Source organism: Cydia pomonella, chromosome 13 (assembly GCF_033807575.1).
Source record: "Cydia pomonella isolate Wapato2018A chromosome 13, ilCydPomo1, whole genome shotgun sequence".
NCBI classification, from domain to species: domain Eukaryota; kingdom Metazoa; phylum Arthropoda; class Insecta; order Lepidoptera; family Tortricidae; genus Cydia; species Cydia pomonella.
The window spans coordinates 10113912-10130021 of NC_084715.1; the positions used below are offsets into that span (position 1 = coordinate 10113912).

The following is a 16110-nucleotide window of genomic DNA, read 5'->3' on the forward strand; positions in this document are numbered from 1 at the left end:
TTTGATTTACTTTAAAAAAAATTATATTATATTATTATTGCAATAAATTAAACTTACAATATTTTAGGGTTTAAACTGGAGCCAGGCACATACACTAGTAATAACTACATATACTCAGCATCATATTATATACATAATATTAATAACAGCGAGTGATCGCGTGATATTTATATGAAAACCTAAAAATATTTTGATATCTGAATATACGGTTAGGTAAAGTACAATATCCGTGTGACCTTTTAATATCACTGCTATCTTTTAACATTTCTGATAACCTTTATCTAATATTGCGTCCTTCAGAGTGAAAAGGATCTAATAAAGATTGTTCCAAGAATAACAAGAAGAAAGAAAAACACTTTAGATTAAATTAGTACAATGTTTGTCCTTGTGTTATAAATGTTGTAATTCAATGAATGATACCGAATATGAATTGCTTTCGTTTCAAATCAAGTTGGTAGGTACTTACGTCATAGAAAACAAAGAGTCGGACGCCCCGGCCCAGTCGGTTATCCTTAATTATTTATCGTGCTGAAAAAATTATCGCCTGCGAAGAAAAGCTTGCTTATTACTGTCGCTTCTCTCTGATTAGCGCCCTTTGAACATCTGCCTTATACCTGCAGAAGGAATATACCTACAAATTGCTTAAGATATTGATATAACGGTATAATTTAGAAAATATACCTACCAACCAATAACCATCAAACAATATTAATCTAGCCTGTCCGAGTGTTATGTTAAGATTAAGTTTACTACGGCGTACGGCGTAGTCTTACTACGGCGTACTTACCTACTTAATCATAGAAAAGCGGACAGGCTATAACTCAGTAGTTAACAATTTGTAAGTACTTGATTTAAACTCACCAAATAATTATATGACAGTACGTGATTTTCAATAACTTTAAATGGGCACATCGAATGAAACTGTGGAAGTCCTAGGAGTTACTTTATAAAGTACCTAGTTACTTGTTTCAATTATATTACAAAGTTTTAAACTCGGATGCCTCTATTACCCCAAGTTTCGGCTTTTTGCTTCTTCCGTATTAGATTGATAGCCACTTTACTCAACTGCCCAAAGGGTAGATCTCTTCATTAAATGATAATTTTGAGTCATCTCATCTAAAATTACAACATTGTAGAACATCTCAAATATGCGCAGACAAAGATGATACCTACACAATTTAAAAGCGATTCATTTGCTACCGAAGGCTGACAATATAGTAAATAATAATAAAATAAAACCATTTATTTTAAGTATGTTACACTCATATCTTGGTTAGTAAAACTTAATTCTAAAATATGTATTAGCACTTAAAACCTAGGAACATATGTATATAAATTATTTTCTTTCCGCTGAGTACGGCACATGTAGCCGACTGCAGCGTAGCAAATAGGGGGAGTCCAGCCTGTCCCCTATCATTTTCGTGATGGTGTTGGGGCTGGCGCGAATCCGGCGCACCAGGGATGCGGCCCTCTCGCGGATAGTGGCGTAGAAGCAATCGACCCTGGCTTCGGCGAACATCCCTGATGCGCTCCAGAAGCGCGGCAGCCCCATCAATACCCGGAACGCGTTGTTATACTGGACGCGAAGGGCTTCATAGGCCCGTTTCGTATACGAAAGTCACAAACTGCACGAGTACAGTGAGGTGCAGTAAGCTTTAAATAGTGTCACTTTCACCTCCCTGGTACAGCATCGCAAACTTGTGAGCAATCATATTCGCCCGGATTGACAGAGCCCTCCTTTCTCTCTCTATGTCTTTGTCATCTTTGAGGTCTGCCGTAATTATGTGTCCTAGATATTTAAACATATCTACCCTTTCGAGGACTTTCCCGTTAAGTGTGATGGGTGTCACTTCGGCTGTTCTGCCACGGCCGACCTCAAAGACCATGTATTTACTTTTATTTACATTATATTTTAAGGCATGAGTTTCAGCATATGTTTCACACACCTCTAGCAATATAACATTATTATTTAATTTCTTCAAATTGTATTCATTTGTGTACTTTTCATAGGCTGAATTTTATCATTACTGACAATATTTTTATTGTACTTAATTCTTTGATGGCCGCTTTTGGATGAAAGAAGCGCCAGGCATCCATTAGCTCGTAGGGTGGATGACATTCGAAAAATTGTGGGACACTTCTGGATGAGACTAGCCCAGGACCGGGATAAGTGGCCTATGCTCAGCAGTGGGCGAATGGATGCTAAAGTGATGATGATGATGATGAATTGTTTTTTATTCTATTTTATTTACCAACTAATACAGGTAAAATGTAAACACCGCAGACTGGTATGTTTAATTCAAAATATTACGAGTATGAGGCGTAGTCAGTAGGATACAGACTCGCTCCTACATTGGCTGAATTATCATATAAATATTAGGTTACGAATGTAATTACGTGGAAGTTTGTTGGGAATTATGTGTATCAGGTCTGCCGATCGTCAAATCTTCATCATAAGATTCCTAATTGAAATGCCGTCATTTCATTCGCAGTGTGCCTTATAAATAATACAGCAGATACATAATAGCAACGTATTCGTCGATGTGATATTACAAGACACATCGTAAAGTAGTTGCATGATGATGATGTTTTCTGTTTGAAAAATGTGAGGGTAACAAAAAGTAATAATAATGAAGTTAAGAAGTTATTGAAAAAAGTGTATTAATTTTCATAATATATGAGCTATAAGTTTCGTTTTCTTGCAAGATTCGTATTACAATGTTATTGTACTAATAACATTTTTTTTAGCTAAGAGACGGCACTAAGTCTACGCCAGCGACACCATAATACCGGCGCCAGGCAGCACCCCGCTGCGACCCTGTATCTGATGTATTTCAAGTGAAAAAAAAGACAAAAAGCAATGTGCAAGTGCAAACAATAAAAAAGTAAATTTATGACGGTCTGCTAATGCAACGGGCGACAGTGTGGTTGCATACCAGACACACAAACACTAAAGCATTTTTCTACTCCTCACTCGTAATAGTTGAATTATGATTTCGTATACTAAACTATAATTGCGTACTTTTTATGTATGGGCTCCCAACTCAACTATAAAATTTCTTTCAATACGCTGTAGTCAACTATAAAAAAAGTTGACCAATCACGTGCCGCCGCGCTCCCATAGAACGGGGGACGAGTGGGCAGTTCCCATCGACCCTAACAACTGCGTCAGTATCCCTGAGATCCGTCTCCAGAAGACATCCGGCCATCCTAGAGAGACACAAAACTTTAGTTAAATTCAATATTTCACCTAATTTTCATCAATTGTTTTTATTAGCTGAAACTTTGGACATCTAGGTACTTATTCGATATGCTTAAACGTCCCTAGGCGAATTACCAAACGATGAGGTTTGAATGACATGGCGTGTGGTCGCTATTGCAAAGCGTGAAATGGCGGCGTTTCATGATATACTTAGGAATTTCATGATCTGGCGGATCTTATAATTGGCCACAGACATATGGACACTTTGCCAGTGCTACCGTTATCGTGATATATTATATTGATAACTTTAATCCGCGCCACGGTATAAAATAAACTCTTGTTAAAGCAGCTGATGGTCGGCGGTCAGATGGGTACCTAAGGCTAGCTAGCATAAATTACATAAGTCATAATTCAAAAATATTGATTTTTTTTTTCATTTTAGGTAACAAATGGGATTGCAGCGATGGTGGGCTGGACTGGCTGGCGATGGAAAGAGACAACGACACGGTTAAGAGAAAGATAGTAGATTACTACAAACTCATGTGCCACCAGCAGCTTTACAGAGGCAAACCGCTGCATAAAGTTATGGACTTCATTAGAGTAAGTACCTAAATACATAATTATGTCACTTTTTGACTAAATAAATAGTAAAACAACATTGAAGCTTTTTTGTGGTGGATTGTAGTAAAATTTTGTACTGAGCAGTAGGAGCGGAGCGACAGTATCTCACCCAATGAGAAAGGCTACCCTTGTACCCTTCTCTATCTAATTAATGAAGAAAGAAAAGAACGAGTAGTCTATTTTGCGAGCGTGATACGTTACTGGGTCTGAGCTCTGACATGGGAACACCGCCTAGTAAAATGGCAAGATTCGAAATCGCTATATTTAACAACATCGTTCCGATTTAGAACGTTAAGGGATCATATCATGCCATGCCCGATGAACGCGATTTTTAATATTTCAACTAAATTAAACTTTGTTATTCGTTCCCTCCATTGGTATTAAAAATATCATGTCACCCAATCCTCTGCACGGGCATCCTAGTGAATAAAAGTTTTACCTTCATACGGATTTAATATTTATTGACGACGTCAATTTGCGACACGTGTTCGAACAGGTTTGAAAGCATATATGTACTTATTTATTTAGTAGAAAAAATCGTATTCATTTTATATAAATACCGATATTTAGCTACGAAAGTAGGTTGCCTTTAATTTAATAAATTTACCCCTTAGTAGGTATACCTATATAATGAAGACTCAGCGATCGCTGTCGTGGGCGTTCGTGTCATCAAAAATTCTGAATTTATTTATTTTATAACAACTTGTGTGACTGTGTCAAACCAACATCAGCACTTTTTTATAATTGTGAGGTAACACGTTTTGCAATACAAAGTATTAATGGGGACAAGATTACGCAAACATGGATGACGCCTTTTATAGAAGTTCTCGAAGTCTAAGAAAATAAAACCTACGAATACGGAGCCAACTCCACCATCTCCACGCTCGATCAGAGCAACGAGCATCCGCTGGTGTAGTGTCAATCTCTGAAATCCAAGGTTGGCGTCCTGGATAGAGCAGTGCCTGAACGAAATGTGCACTATTGTAAATGAAGGAATACTAAATTCAGACCAGAAGCTATGAATAAATAAAATAGGCAGGAATGTGGCAGGTGGAGTGTCCCAGTTGGCCGTGCCAACAGCGTGTCCCGTGTCATGCAGCAAATTTTAGTTAGCAATGCTTATCTTAAAGCTTTGTCCGAGCCGAAGTGTATCCAAGAACAAGTCAAATAACTTCAGCATAGTCTATAAGTTGCCTCTAAATTAGAGTCAAAAGTATCCTTCACCCACAAAGATCAAACATGTGTTAGCCTTTTTTTTCTATCGAGCCAGCTTTAAACTTTTAAGGTTTTGGCTTGCAAATATAGTCTAGTTTCCGTGTGATTTATTTCATGGCATTTGTCCTTAATCAAAACTTAAAACGAGTAAAAATTCAATATAAATACAACAATTTTGCTTGAGCCCTTCTTAAGTGATGTGATGTGGACCTTAGGCGGTTTCAGACTAGCGTTTTTTTTCTGCGCGTATACGGTCGGTTCGGAGCAGTCATCATCATCTTGATAGGCCTTGTTCCCATTTACTTGGGGTCGGCCTTCTCTGTTCTTCTCTTCCATTCTGCACGATTGAGTGCAAGGTCAGCGTCGATGTTGAGATCTTTCAGGTCTCACTGAACCGTCGTCAGCCAGGTGGCAGGCCGTCTTCCACTTTCTCGCTTTGTCGTTGGAATCTCGAGCGCTACCTTAACCATGTAGTCTTCTGGACGCCTCTGTACATGGCCGTACCACCTCAAACGTTTTTCCGTCAGCTTGTCTGTTATTGGGACTACTTTGAAACTACCCCGGATATACACGTTTCTTATCTTCTCCATCATGGTGACAAGGGGGTGACGATACGGCAGACGGGCTTGCCAGGCAAGGATCGGGTGCCGGGACGATTGGCCCGAAACCAATTCTCCCGATACCCTTTTGCACGCTCAATGCTGTTAGCACGTGCAGAGAAACTACACAAAATACTTGCTAAAGCAGACTGGATACAGACAGGCCAAACAAGCCATGCCCGGCATCAACGGAAAACTCACTAGGGCGCTCTTGAAGGAGCGGAGAAGGGAAGGTCTGACTGAGAATGGTAACCAGTGTCGTAACAGGTTACAGGACTATTTAACAAACATCTCTTTATATCAGACGGTCCCCTATGCCGAGGATGCATGGAGGCAGAAGAGACAGCCTTTCACGTAGTACTACTGGAATGCAGCGGGAGGCCCCATATAAGGCAAAACATCTGGGAGCCCCGTGGTCCTACTCAACATCAAAGGTTTGATAGAATTCCTTGAGGAGCTGTGCTGGCAGGGCTAGCCTACCTCCCCCTGTCACGCAAAATAGGCGCCAGACGTCGAGTTGCGGAAAATCTCCCGAACTACAATACAATACGGTCGGTTCGGCATTTTGCTCTTTACTTGCTGCATTTGGCCTGTACGCGCCTACACACGCTTCCAAAAAGGAGCTCATACGCGCGTATAAAACGCTAGTCTGAAACCACCCTAGGTAGGCCCCAGGCACGTTGTATAGTCATAGCCAATATACGCCGACTTCGTAATCTACGACGAATTCCGGTGTTGCAAGAGAGCACTTAATTGCATTTTACGTTCAAAGGCTTTTGAAATATTTTTCGTTTTAGTTTTAACGAATTATTTTACTTTAGTTTACGTACAGCTCAAAATTATTGAAAGTCTATAGACTATCTCTGATCGTATTTGCTTGACCTAATTCTTGTCTTCCGTCAGCTTTCTGCGATCACGTTATGCGACGTAGTTTTATGTCAGCTCGGGTTACTTTATAGGTGGTCTTCACATTGGATACGCATTCGCACTCCGGCGAGCAGGACATCGCTATATACATACATAGCCCTATCTCGCTCACACACCGGAACGGAGCGTGGGTCCACATCAGTGTAATAACCGCGATAGGGTTCTGTACTAAAAGGGTATACCAACCGCCGTGACCAAAGTCTATGTAGACCTATACATCCTTTGCATGTTCTCGCATGGTTTAAGATTGTATAGTTTTATACCTTTAATATACTTGCAGTTGCGTAAACTTTGCCAAGGTATGAAGTGCTTCTGGTTTGGTAGATACGAGTATAAGCGTGCTTCCGAAAGAGACCCCAAAGTACCTTACATGTGCTGTTATTTGATTGAGCCGTTTTGCGTCAAATAGGTTTCACATTACCAATTATAGTAGGCAAAATCGTTTTTTACTTTGCCTTCCATATTTTCTTTATTTTCCAAGTAAGAGCTAAACATGGCTTCAAATTTCAAGAGCGTTGAACGACCTGACACTAGTGTTGAATCGGTTAATTTTCGCGTTGCTGACATTGTAAAATGTGATGCACGCGCCGCTGCACCCGCCCGCGCACCACCCGCGCGTGCGACCTCCTTCTGTCTCCTCGAGGTCACGTCAGCATATGCTGGCGTCGCCGGTCAGCCAGTGTAAGCTAACCGGGTCAACACCCCTTCTAAGATATGGGAAGCACGAACTCCTCTTAAGGAGAAGTCTTCCCACACTGATGTGGATTTTAAGGAGGGATTTACACTGGAAAGGAAAAGCAAGACGCGCAGGGCGTCTCATAAGACTCTGTGTGGTCTTGCAATAGAAAGACGCTCTATAGGTCACGCCTGCATGACTTCACTGTGGCTGATGAGGTGCTGGAGTACGTCCGCCGGAAGCCTGCCTACTCGCTGAACTGCAGTCGCACCACCAAGTGCACATAAGGGTTACGAACACTATTGCAAACGTGGACTGGCCGAAATATATCGTGTTTCGGCGGTTCCGCGCCAACCCACCGAATCTTACCCCGGATCAGACGACGTAACAACGGAGTCATTGTGTTACGTCGTCGCCTAAATTGAATTGGTGTTTAATTTCTGTTTTGTTTTTATTTGTATTGCTTAAGTATTTTGTTCTTTCTATTTTCATTTGTTTATTGGAATAATAAAATAGGTATCAGAACACAGCAGTTCTCATTCCTACCTTAAGGCTTCGGTCACACGGACGCTATGAATGTCAATATCATATAGATCTGTCCCGTTAGCACATCGCCGTAATTTCGAATCGTATTTGGTCATTTATATGGGACTGCAATAAGTTCGAATCGAATGATAGTGATATCTACAATTACGACTACGTTGTAAAAAAGGCAAATTTCTCTTTATTACCGTATGGACCTTATGTCTTTGCAATAAGGTTTACGATGTGTTAACAATGTAGACGATGGTTCTTCAATATTTGGCAACGTTATTGGACATGGCTTTAGTGTCGCTATTGACTTGGAAATCAAACATACTGTTCGTTTAATAAAAGAGACGTAATAGCAATGGCGAGGCGAGAGTAGGTACGAGTATTTATCTTTATTCGGCGGCGTTATCACATAGTTTCCGAGCGTTAAATAGTGAGAACGCCTTATTGGAATATGTCCGGAACGCGTAGAATTGTCTAAGTTACCTACTCGATACGAGTAGTAGGCTCAAACTAAATTTAAATCTTCATTTGTTACAGCTCTTTTAACATACATTTTTAACGTAATAATAAATATAGGTAAACGGCAATGGATTTTCACTTAATGTACATTTTCTCTGCTTTATTGAACTCAAGACCTTTTTAAAGAATCAAAATATCTAATAACATTGAGACACTAAGTCAGTCGGCCTTGTTAAGAAGATTAAAAAAAAACTCCAAATTATCTTAAAATATTTATTAACATAAAATAGCATGCATAAGTATACAGAGATATAAATATTTCAATTTATTATCTCATTTCATACGTTCAGTATGGCCCGGTACCGGGCCTTTTTACCCGCATCGTCAGTAGGCCTCTTACAAGTTCAAGAATAAACTCGATAAAAATAAAATTGTTTTCGTAAAAATAAATTAAGTGCAGCCGCAACCTCCCTTTTTAACTGTATGGATGCTACTCACAAAATAGGTGGTGCGTGCGAAGACAAGCGTTGTTGCCAGCTCGTTAAATCTAGAGATGTGCCGTTCTCGATAACGTTCTCTCTTTTATATGGGAAATCGAGAATTTTTACCATAGTTAATTGAGAACGTTCTCGAAAACGGCCCAAATATATCTGCTACTTCTATGTGTGCGTGATGTGTTGAACAAATCATACTTATGCAACTACTATTTTTGTATGCTGTAGGCCTAGCACTTGATTGGTGCAATATTATCTCGCGGCAAGATAGACTACCCGTCTTTTTCTATGTTAATTAAAGAGGGCCGGGTAGGCTATCATATTAAAAAGCGACATTCTGGTAGAATGCTCAATTTCATAAAACGTTTCTTCCAGATGGTCCGCCACACCTGCCCAGAACCCTGCTCCTGCGTGATGACGTACGTGGCGGAGGACAAGCATGGCACACTGATCCCCATCATCACAGCCAACTGCACGGGGCTGGGGCTCGCGGAGGTGCCGGACACCCTCCCGCCAGGCACCACCACCGTCCGGCTTGCTGGGAATAAGGTAACACGGTACGATGTTTTTCATGTTGAATGCTTTCATTTAGATTTATAGTAAACACCCTTGTAATGGACGTGGCACCAAAAAATGGGATGTAAACCACAAATCCGGTAATAAAATAATAATAATCCTGCTACGAAATTCGGCTACGAGGAAGTTGCGGATAGGCTTCTGTAGTACATGTACTAAAGTCAAATAGACGCAATTCCCTCCGCTATTCCGAACCATTCCCTAATGATTCTGCTCTTAGTACAGTCACGTCTGAAAATATCCATAAGAAATATGTGTCAAAAATATGTATACACTACCTTAATATATGGGCAATAAAGTCGTGTATACATATTTTTACCACTTTTTTCGTATCGAAATTTTCAGACGTGACCCTTCACTACACGCAAAACGGAACGAGAGCGAGGAGTAACACTGCAGTAACACCGAGGAGCAAAGCAATAAGAGTGATCTGAATAATCTGATCGAATTAACGCCGAGCACGTGCGAAGACGACCGAACGGCTCTCGGCTAATAATATGAGCGAGACAGCTCAGATGCAACTGCACGCGAATAAGCGATATAACAATTTTTGAATTGTACTACTTTACAAAACGTCCGCATAAACCGTTCTGTTACATTATTATGCTCGTGTCTTTCGGTGTACTACTGTACCAAAAGAAAGAACTAAGTAGTACATTTGTGACATACTTACATTGTACTAGTTTGGAGCGATCTTTTCAGTGATCGAGCACGTACAACTCTAGCTGCTAAAGCTCGTTTACATTTCGTTATGCGAATCGAACCTGTCATACTGCATTGGCATGTGGGTTGGTTCCACTAGCTCTGCACTACTGCTTCTCGAAAGGGCCTAAAGGTTTTTGCTCAAGGTCATGCGTGGGTAAAAATTAATTTCACACATGCAAAAATGAAGAACTAACCAAGACTCAAAAAAATCATGTTAAAAGTTTTACTTTTATCATTTGAATTATTGGTGGAAATCGTCCTTGAGGCTGAAAATCTTGCTTTTTACCCCGATTAATTGAATCTTTTTACGTTTATTAATAAGTCCACTATTGACATTATGATGTGGGTATGCCCCGAGATTTTTGTTTATGTGGTATTATCCAAATCCAAATTATGAGGGTTTAAAAAACGACGAAACGTTTCGAGAAAAGGTAGGTAGTGCCCTTGCGAGCTTCGATTCGCTTATCTTAAATGATCAAGTGTCTTTGATACACATGTTTTATTTTTGGTGAAATACTACTTACTTGTGGATAAATTTATTTAAATAAGCAGATCGAACATTACAGATCTTACCATTTAATAATATTTGTGTCTAGTCAGAGACTGAAAACGGACATTGAAATATATGTATATGTCGCAGTACGATAGATAAAGCCATTATATAGTTATAACCCTAGGGATATAAATATATGTGGTAACATAGTTATACGAAAGCGGTTCATTACTATCTTACTAGGAATATAACTATAATACGTCTTTAGTTTATTGATATAGTTATACTACTAGATTAAGTTTAGTGAAATAATTGTAGGTAGGAGTGCGGCGGTGTGGCGGAGGTATAGTTCTATCCCTAGGGATATATTTATATGCCGTATAATACGTATTATAATCATATTCCTATTAAGGTAGTAATATAAATAAATAAATAAATAAATATTATAGGACATTATTACACAAATTGACTGAGTCCCACAGTAAGCTCAATAAGGCTTGTGTTGAGGGTACTTAGACAACGATATATACAATATATAAATATTTAAAAATACTTAAATACATAGAAAACACCCATGACTCAGGAACAAATATCCATGCTCATCACACGAATAAATGCCCTTACCAGAACCCGGGACCATCAGCTTCGTAGGCAGGGTCACTACCGACTAGGCCAAACCGGTCGTCATAATATATATATATATATATATATATATATATATATATATATATATATATATATATATATATATAATACGTTTCTAGTTTAATAATATAGTTGTAATATGTCATCAATATTGTCATAAAGTTGATTTTTATATTTAAAAGGTCAGCAAGGTAGACATCGTAGAGACTCGTTTTAATTCAAAATCTTTATCGTTTCATTTATTTTAAACATCATCACTTTCCTTTCTATCCAATTAAGTTTCATTTCATATTTATCAAATTTCATTCCCTCCAATACTGGTTCATTACCTTCCCTTGGTTTTTCATTTCCATTTACGGCTTCATTAAATTCCTTATTTGACTTTTGAAAGTAAAAGTGTATATAGGTGTCATTCATTTCATTACATACAATTTGCAATATCAATATTAACACAATAGCTTTATAAAAAGGAGCAAAATTATCTTATTGAAATCTAAATATTAAAATTAATCCAATCAATTTATTCAGATATGTCCCTTGTCCTTGCTAACTTATTAATAGGAAATTTGACACGAATTTAGCCTCTGTCCAGTTAGGGTAAGGTAAGAAGAGCATGCCAGTCAATTACTGGCCAGCAGCTGGGGTAGGAAGGTTCTTGAACGGTGACCGCGCACTGGAAGGCGCACCAGTATGTGTTTTCAGTATCTACGAAAACCGCATTATCTTGAAATTTATATTCAAGTAGAGTCTTCTCAGTTGTTGATGGCGACTGCCTATTTTATTTCACCATCGTACTTTATAGGGAGTGTATCTATCTTATATTTAGATGGCGAAAAACTTCTTAACAATAAGTTATCGGTATTGCAATTGGCCGATGTTAGTTTTGCACTGAGTAGGGGCAACCAGGGTAAATTCCGAACGCCTAAGGGAGTTTTGAAATAAATCAAAATACAGTACTTGTATAATAACTTTAATAGCTCCTTCTGAAAAGTAAATTATTGTACTTTAAACTACTACATTCAACAATATGAATTTCTCTTTATTTTATTAACTTCTATAACAAAAACATAGCCTCTAAGGGTTCGTGTTTACCCGATACTGGCCGGGAGACCACGAATACCTAAAGGAGCTACATATTACGATCGTTCTCTATTGACCCAGGCCAGCGTAATAATGAGACCATTTACTAAAATTTTGTTAAAACGTACATATTGTCCGGCAGAAATCACAACGTTAGCCAAGTGAAGACGACTACCCGTCGTGATACTTTTAGGGGTTTATTTTAAACGAACGAAAAATCAAGACTTACTTTTTGAAAAGGAGGAGGACTTATTAAAGATTATAATTAAACAGCTAAATATTCTTTACACACGTTAAAGAGCTGACTTTTTGTCTATAGGTATGGGACTAGGACAATGCCAAACGTTCGTAATTGATCCACTCAATTCGTTCGCCAATACCCACCAACGTAAAGAAAAAAAAATAGTCCCAGTCGTATGTAATTACCGTAATTGAATCCTCACCTCAACTACTAATTATTTATGCAATTAATGTTGTGTGAGAACTATTATTAGTTATTACTTTATAAGTTGTGTTTAATTAATGGGAAAACTGCAACGAAAGTAGGTAAGCAAATATTTGAATTAGTTTTAGTTTGAATCCTATGTGCACCCATAATGCTACGCTAGTCACTTAGCACTAGTGATAGCATGATTTCTACGATGGCGGTGAGTGAAATTATCTCTTTCTAACATAGTGAAATATCTGCGTTCGCGATTACCCAGCGTTCGTGTTTACCCGGCCTTCCCCTACGTTTGTGCAGTAACTACGCTCTGGTGTTTGATGGAAGTTTACCCTATACCTATGTAAATAGAAACTCGCTCGTTTACTAACGATCTCCATAGGTATACACAAAATGGGACGACAATCTATTTTGCGTATGTAGGTAGGTATATAGATGCAGGTATCAAGACTAAGGTACCAATTTCGTTGGCGCTATGACTTCATCTTCTCACATCATCTTTCACTTTGTAATGTGCGTTTCACAGTTGTACTTTATTTTTACGGTAGCTAATGGTAAGTAGTTATTTGATTTACTTATTTCATAGACAAACATAAATTTATAGGTTACGCCAACATGCAGTTTAAATTATTAAATTTTGTAGAATAATGGATTTAAAAAATATAACTATGCCTGTGCCCAGCAGTGGGATGTTATATGCTGTTACAGTTGGTATAGGCTGAATTATTATTATCTTTGGAGTATATATCCAGTCATATTTTGTTCTAAGATCTACAGTAAGAGAAGAAGAAGAATAAGACCTAATTGTTTCGAATATGAACAGAAAATATACCCCAGAGGTTTATCTTAGTTTTAAGATAGGTAGATGTATCTATACAGTTACAGTCTATTTTCTATTCTGGATTATTTTGGATAAAAATGTTTTCATTTTTCTTTTACTTGTTCTAGAATTTCAACCTTCCACGTTCTGACATAAGATGATGATGATAAGTTCTTTTTCTGCCCTCCAGCGGAAAGCGTCAACTTTGCTCCCGCTGCGCTAAACGAAGTTGCCGCTTTCCGCCTCTGTCGAGCAGAAAAATAGTATACGCACCACGGGAGGAAACGTAGGACATTCCATCCCGCGTGTTTACCACCGTCACCTTCGGCTCGGGTAACAATTTTACACGCCGCACGCAAGTTCCTACTTTTCCTCTTTTAGGACACAAATAATTATTTCATCACACTTGCTCGAAAAATATCTTATTTCATGTAGGTATTCAGAAGGAAAAAAAACAAATATTATTTCAATTTTAAATACTGACGTAACTATAAAGTTTTTATTACATTTATTTATTGACAATAACAATATACATAATGGATATATACAGATGATTACTATAACTAGCTTATATCTAAAATAGGCCCTTGAGGCATTGTACCAAGGATGCTGGCGGCATTTCCTCGTTGTATCGCAATACTGATACGTTGTGCGAGGAAGCCGCCAGCTCTTCGGTCACCAGTTACGTCAACCAGACGTTTCGCGATTTCTCCAAAAAACTTGTGCGCGCTGGGACCCCATGGACCTAGAGTTTCAACGCCCAACTAGAAACTATAAAGTACTAGTTTCAACTATAAAGTTTATTTTTATTGTTCATGTTAAAAAATATTTAATTTAGTTAATTTAACAGCCGTTTAAAATATTTTTAAAGAATTTTCAATCGTATCTGAATGCCCGATAGGTCTGTGCGGTCGATGCCTAACCTGTCAAAGAATGACAATATGGCGGACGAATTTTTTACATGTCACCGTATTTATAAATTATTTCACTTAAAATTTAGTTTTTTATTTGCAAGTGTCATGAAAAACATTGTGTGTAACTCCGGGGTTAAGAATATTTCAAACTTGAGTCTCGAGCAAAGACGTCGTTTGCAAAATTTCACTTACCTCCCTCATTGCATATTGTACTATTTTATTAACCGGTATTTTATGCCCTGTATTTCATTGTTGCTAGATCGACTCGATAGGGACGCTGCTACAGAATCCTTACTATAAGAAAATTGCGGATCTCTACTTGGACAACAACAGCCTTTCTACGGTGAAGGAGCTGGAGGGCTCGGAGTGGTTTAACACTTTCCGGCTGCTGAGTCTGAAAGGGAATTTGCTCAAACAGGTAGGTTTTATCACTTTTTCATACAGCCTTAGGTAAGATAATTGAGACGCCTTCATCTGAATATTATGAAGTAGTACAGAGAACTGATATGTAAGCGAAGTAGGTAGTAGCTATACACTCTTGCATACCAATACTCCTAGCTATGCTATGGATACAGATTCAAAACCTTTAATGAAGTGATTCTAAACCTTTTTTTTTTCTAAGTAATTCAGAGATTTTTGAAAATTGATTATTTTTAAATTGCGTATCGAATTGAAAAAAGGGGACATGTGTATAACACGATCCCTTGTCGTAAAATGAATCCCCGTCGTATCTGAGTAACTACTGATGCCATCTATCTAAATATGCAAGAAAACGTCTGCCCCATGACTCCGCCAGTTAAATTGTCATGGAGGTACGAGCACGCAGCGTGATCATATTAGGAAATAATTAAAAATATATGCCATTTTCCATTACTTTTATCATGTTATGTTTTATTTAAATTGTTTCACTGTCGGATCTTAAAGATGTTTAGCTATACTTTAAGAGGGAAGAATAGCAATGCGATCTTAGCGAAATAACGGTATTTTTTCTATGAAATTCCATTTCGGGAGCAAACGCGTTACACTTACCTACTAAATCTTAACATTAAATACTCGTCTTTATTAAGATTTAGTATGTGTAACATGTCTCTTTAGCATAATATATTCTAGGTTTATAGGTTTCGCTTTTTAAAAACAAAATAATATTTTTGTTTTCGTTTTGCAAAATTAAAAAAAAAGAGAAACCTATAAACTTACTTTTTAATTGTTTCAATAACATACTAAAAATTCATGGAGAATGGAAAATGTTTACTCATACTCATACTCATACTCTTTTATTGGTAAAATATACAATTTTACATGTCAGCAATAAAATAAGAAAAAAAAGAAAAAAAAATGTATTAAAAATAATAATAATAATAAAAATATATTTATAAAAAAAGAAATATATTTAGAAGTGGAAAAACGTTTTCTCTTATTTTATGGAAGATCACGTGGTAGGTACTTACACACACGTGGTAAGTTGAATTTGAAAGCTATATTTTACCGATGTTTTCTCAAAAGTAGTCTCAAAATCAGTCCACCGACCTGATGGGCCTATTACGTGCAGTAGTTTCAATAATGCAAGTTTTCATACAAAAAAAAATCTCCTGTCCTCGAGGTTTTCGCAAAAACTATAGCTACCAGGATAGAGCTAATAAGACAATAACTAACTAAACAGACTACATCTTAGGTTACTTAGGGACTCAATACTTAGTTCAGCTAAGAG

The 16110-nt window shown here is 37.8% G+C and overlaps 1 protein-coding gene across 1 annotated transcript in view; it reads left to right on the forward strand.

The window, feature by feature from the left end:
* LOC133524170 (protein singed wings 2) overlaps positions 1-16110 on the forward strand; it is a 126949-nt gene that overhangs the window by 96677 nt on the left and 14162 nt on the right. Inside the window, exons 5-7 of the mRNA XM_061860039.1 lie at positions 3645-3802; positions 9103-9276; positions 14662-14820. Coding sequence (XP_061716023.1) covers positions 3645-3802; positions 9103-9276; positions 14662-14820 — 491 coding nt within the window. The remainder of the gene's footprint in view (positions 1-3644; positions 3803-9102; positions 9277-14661; positions 14821-16110) is intronic.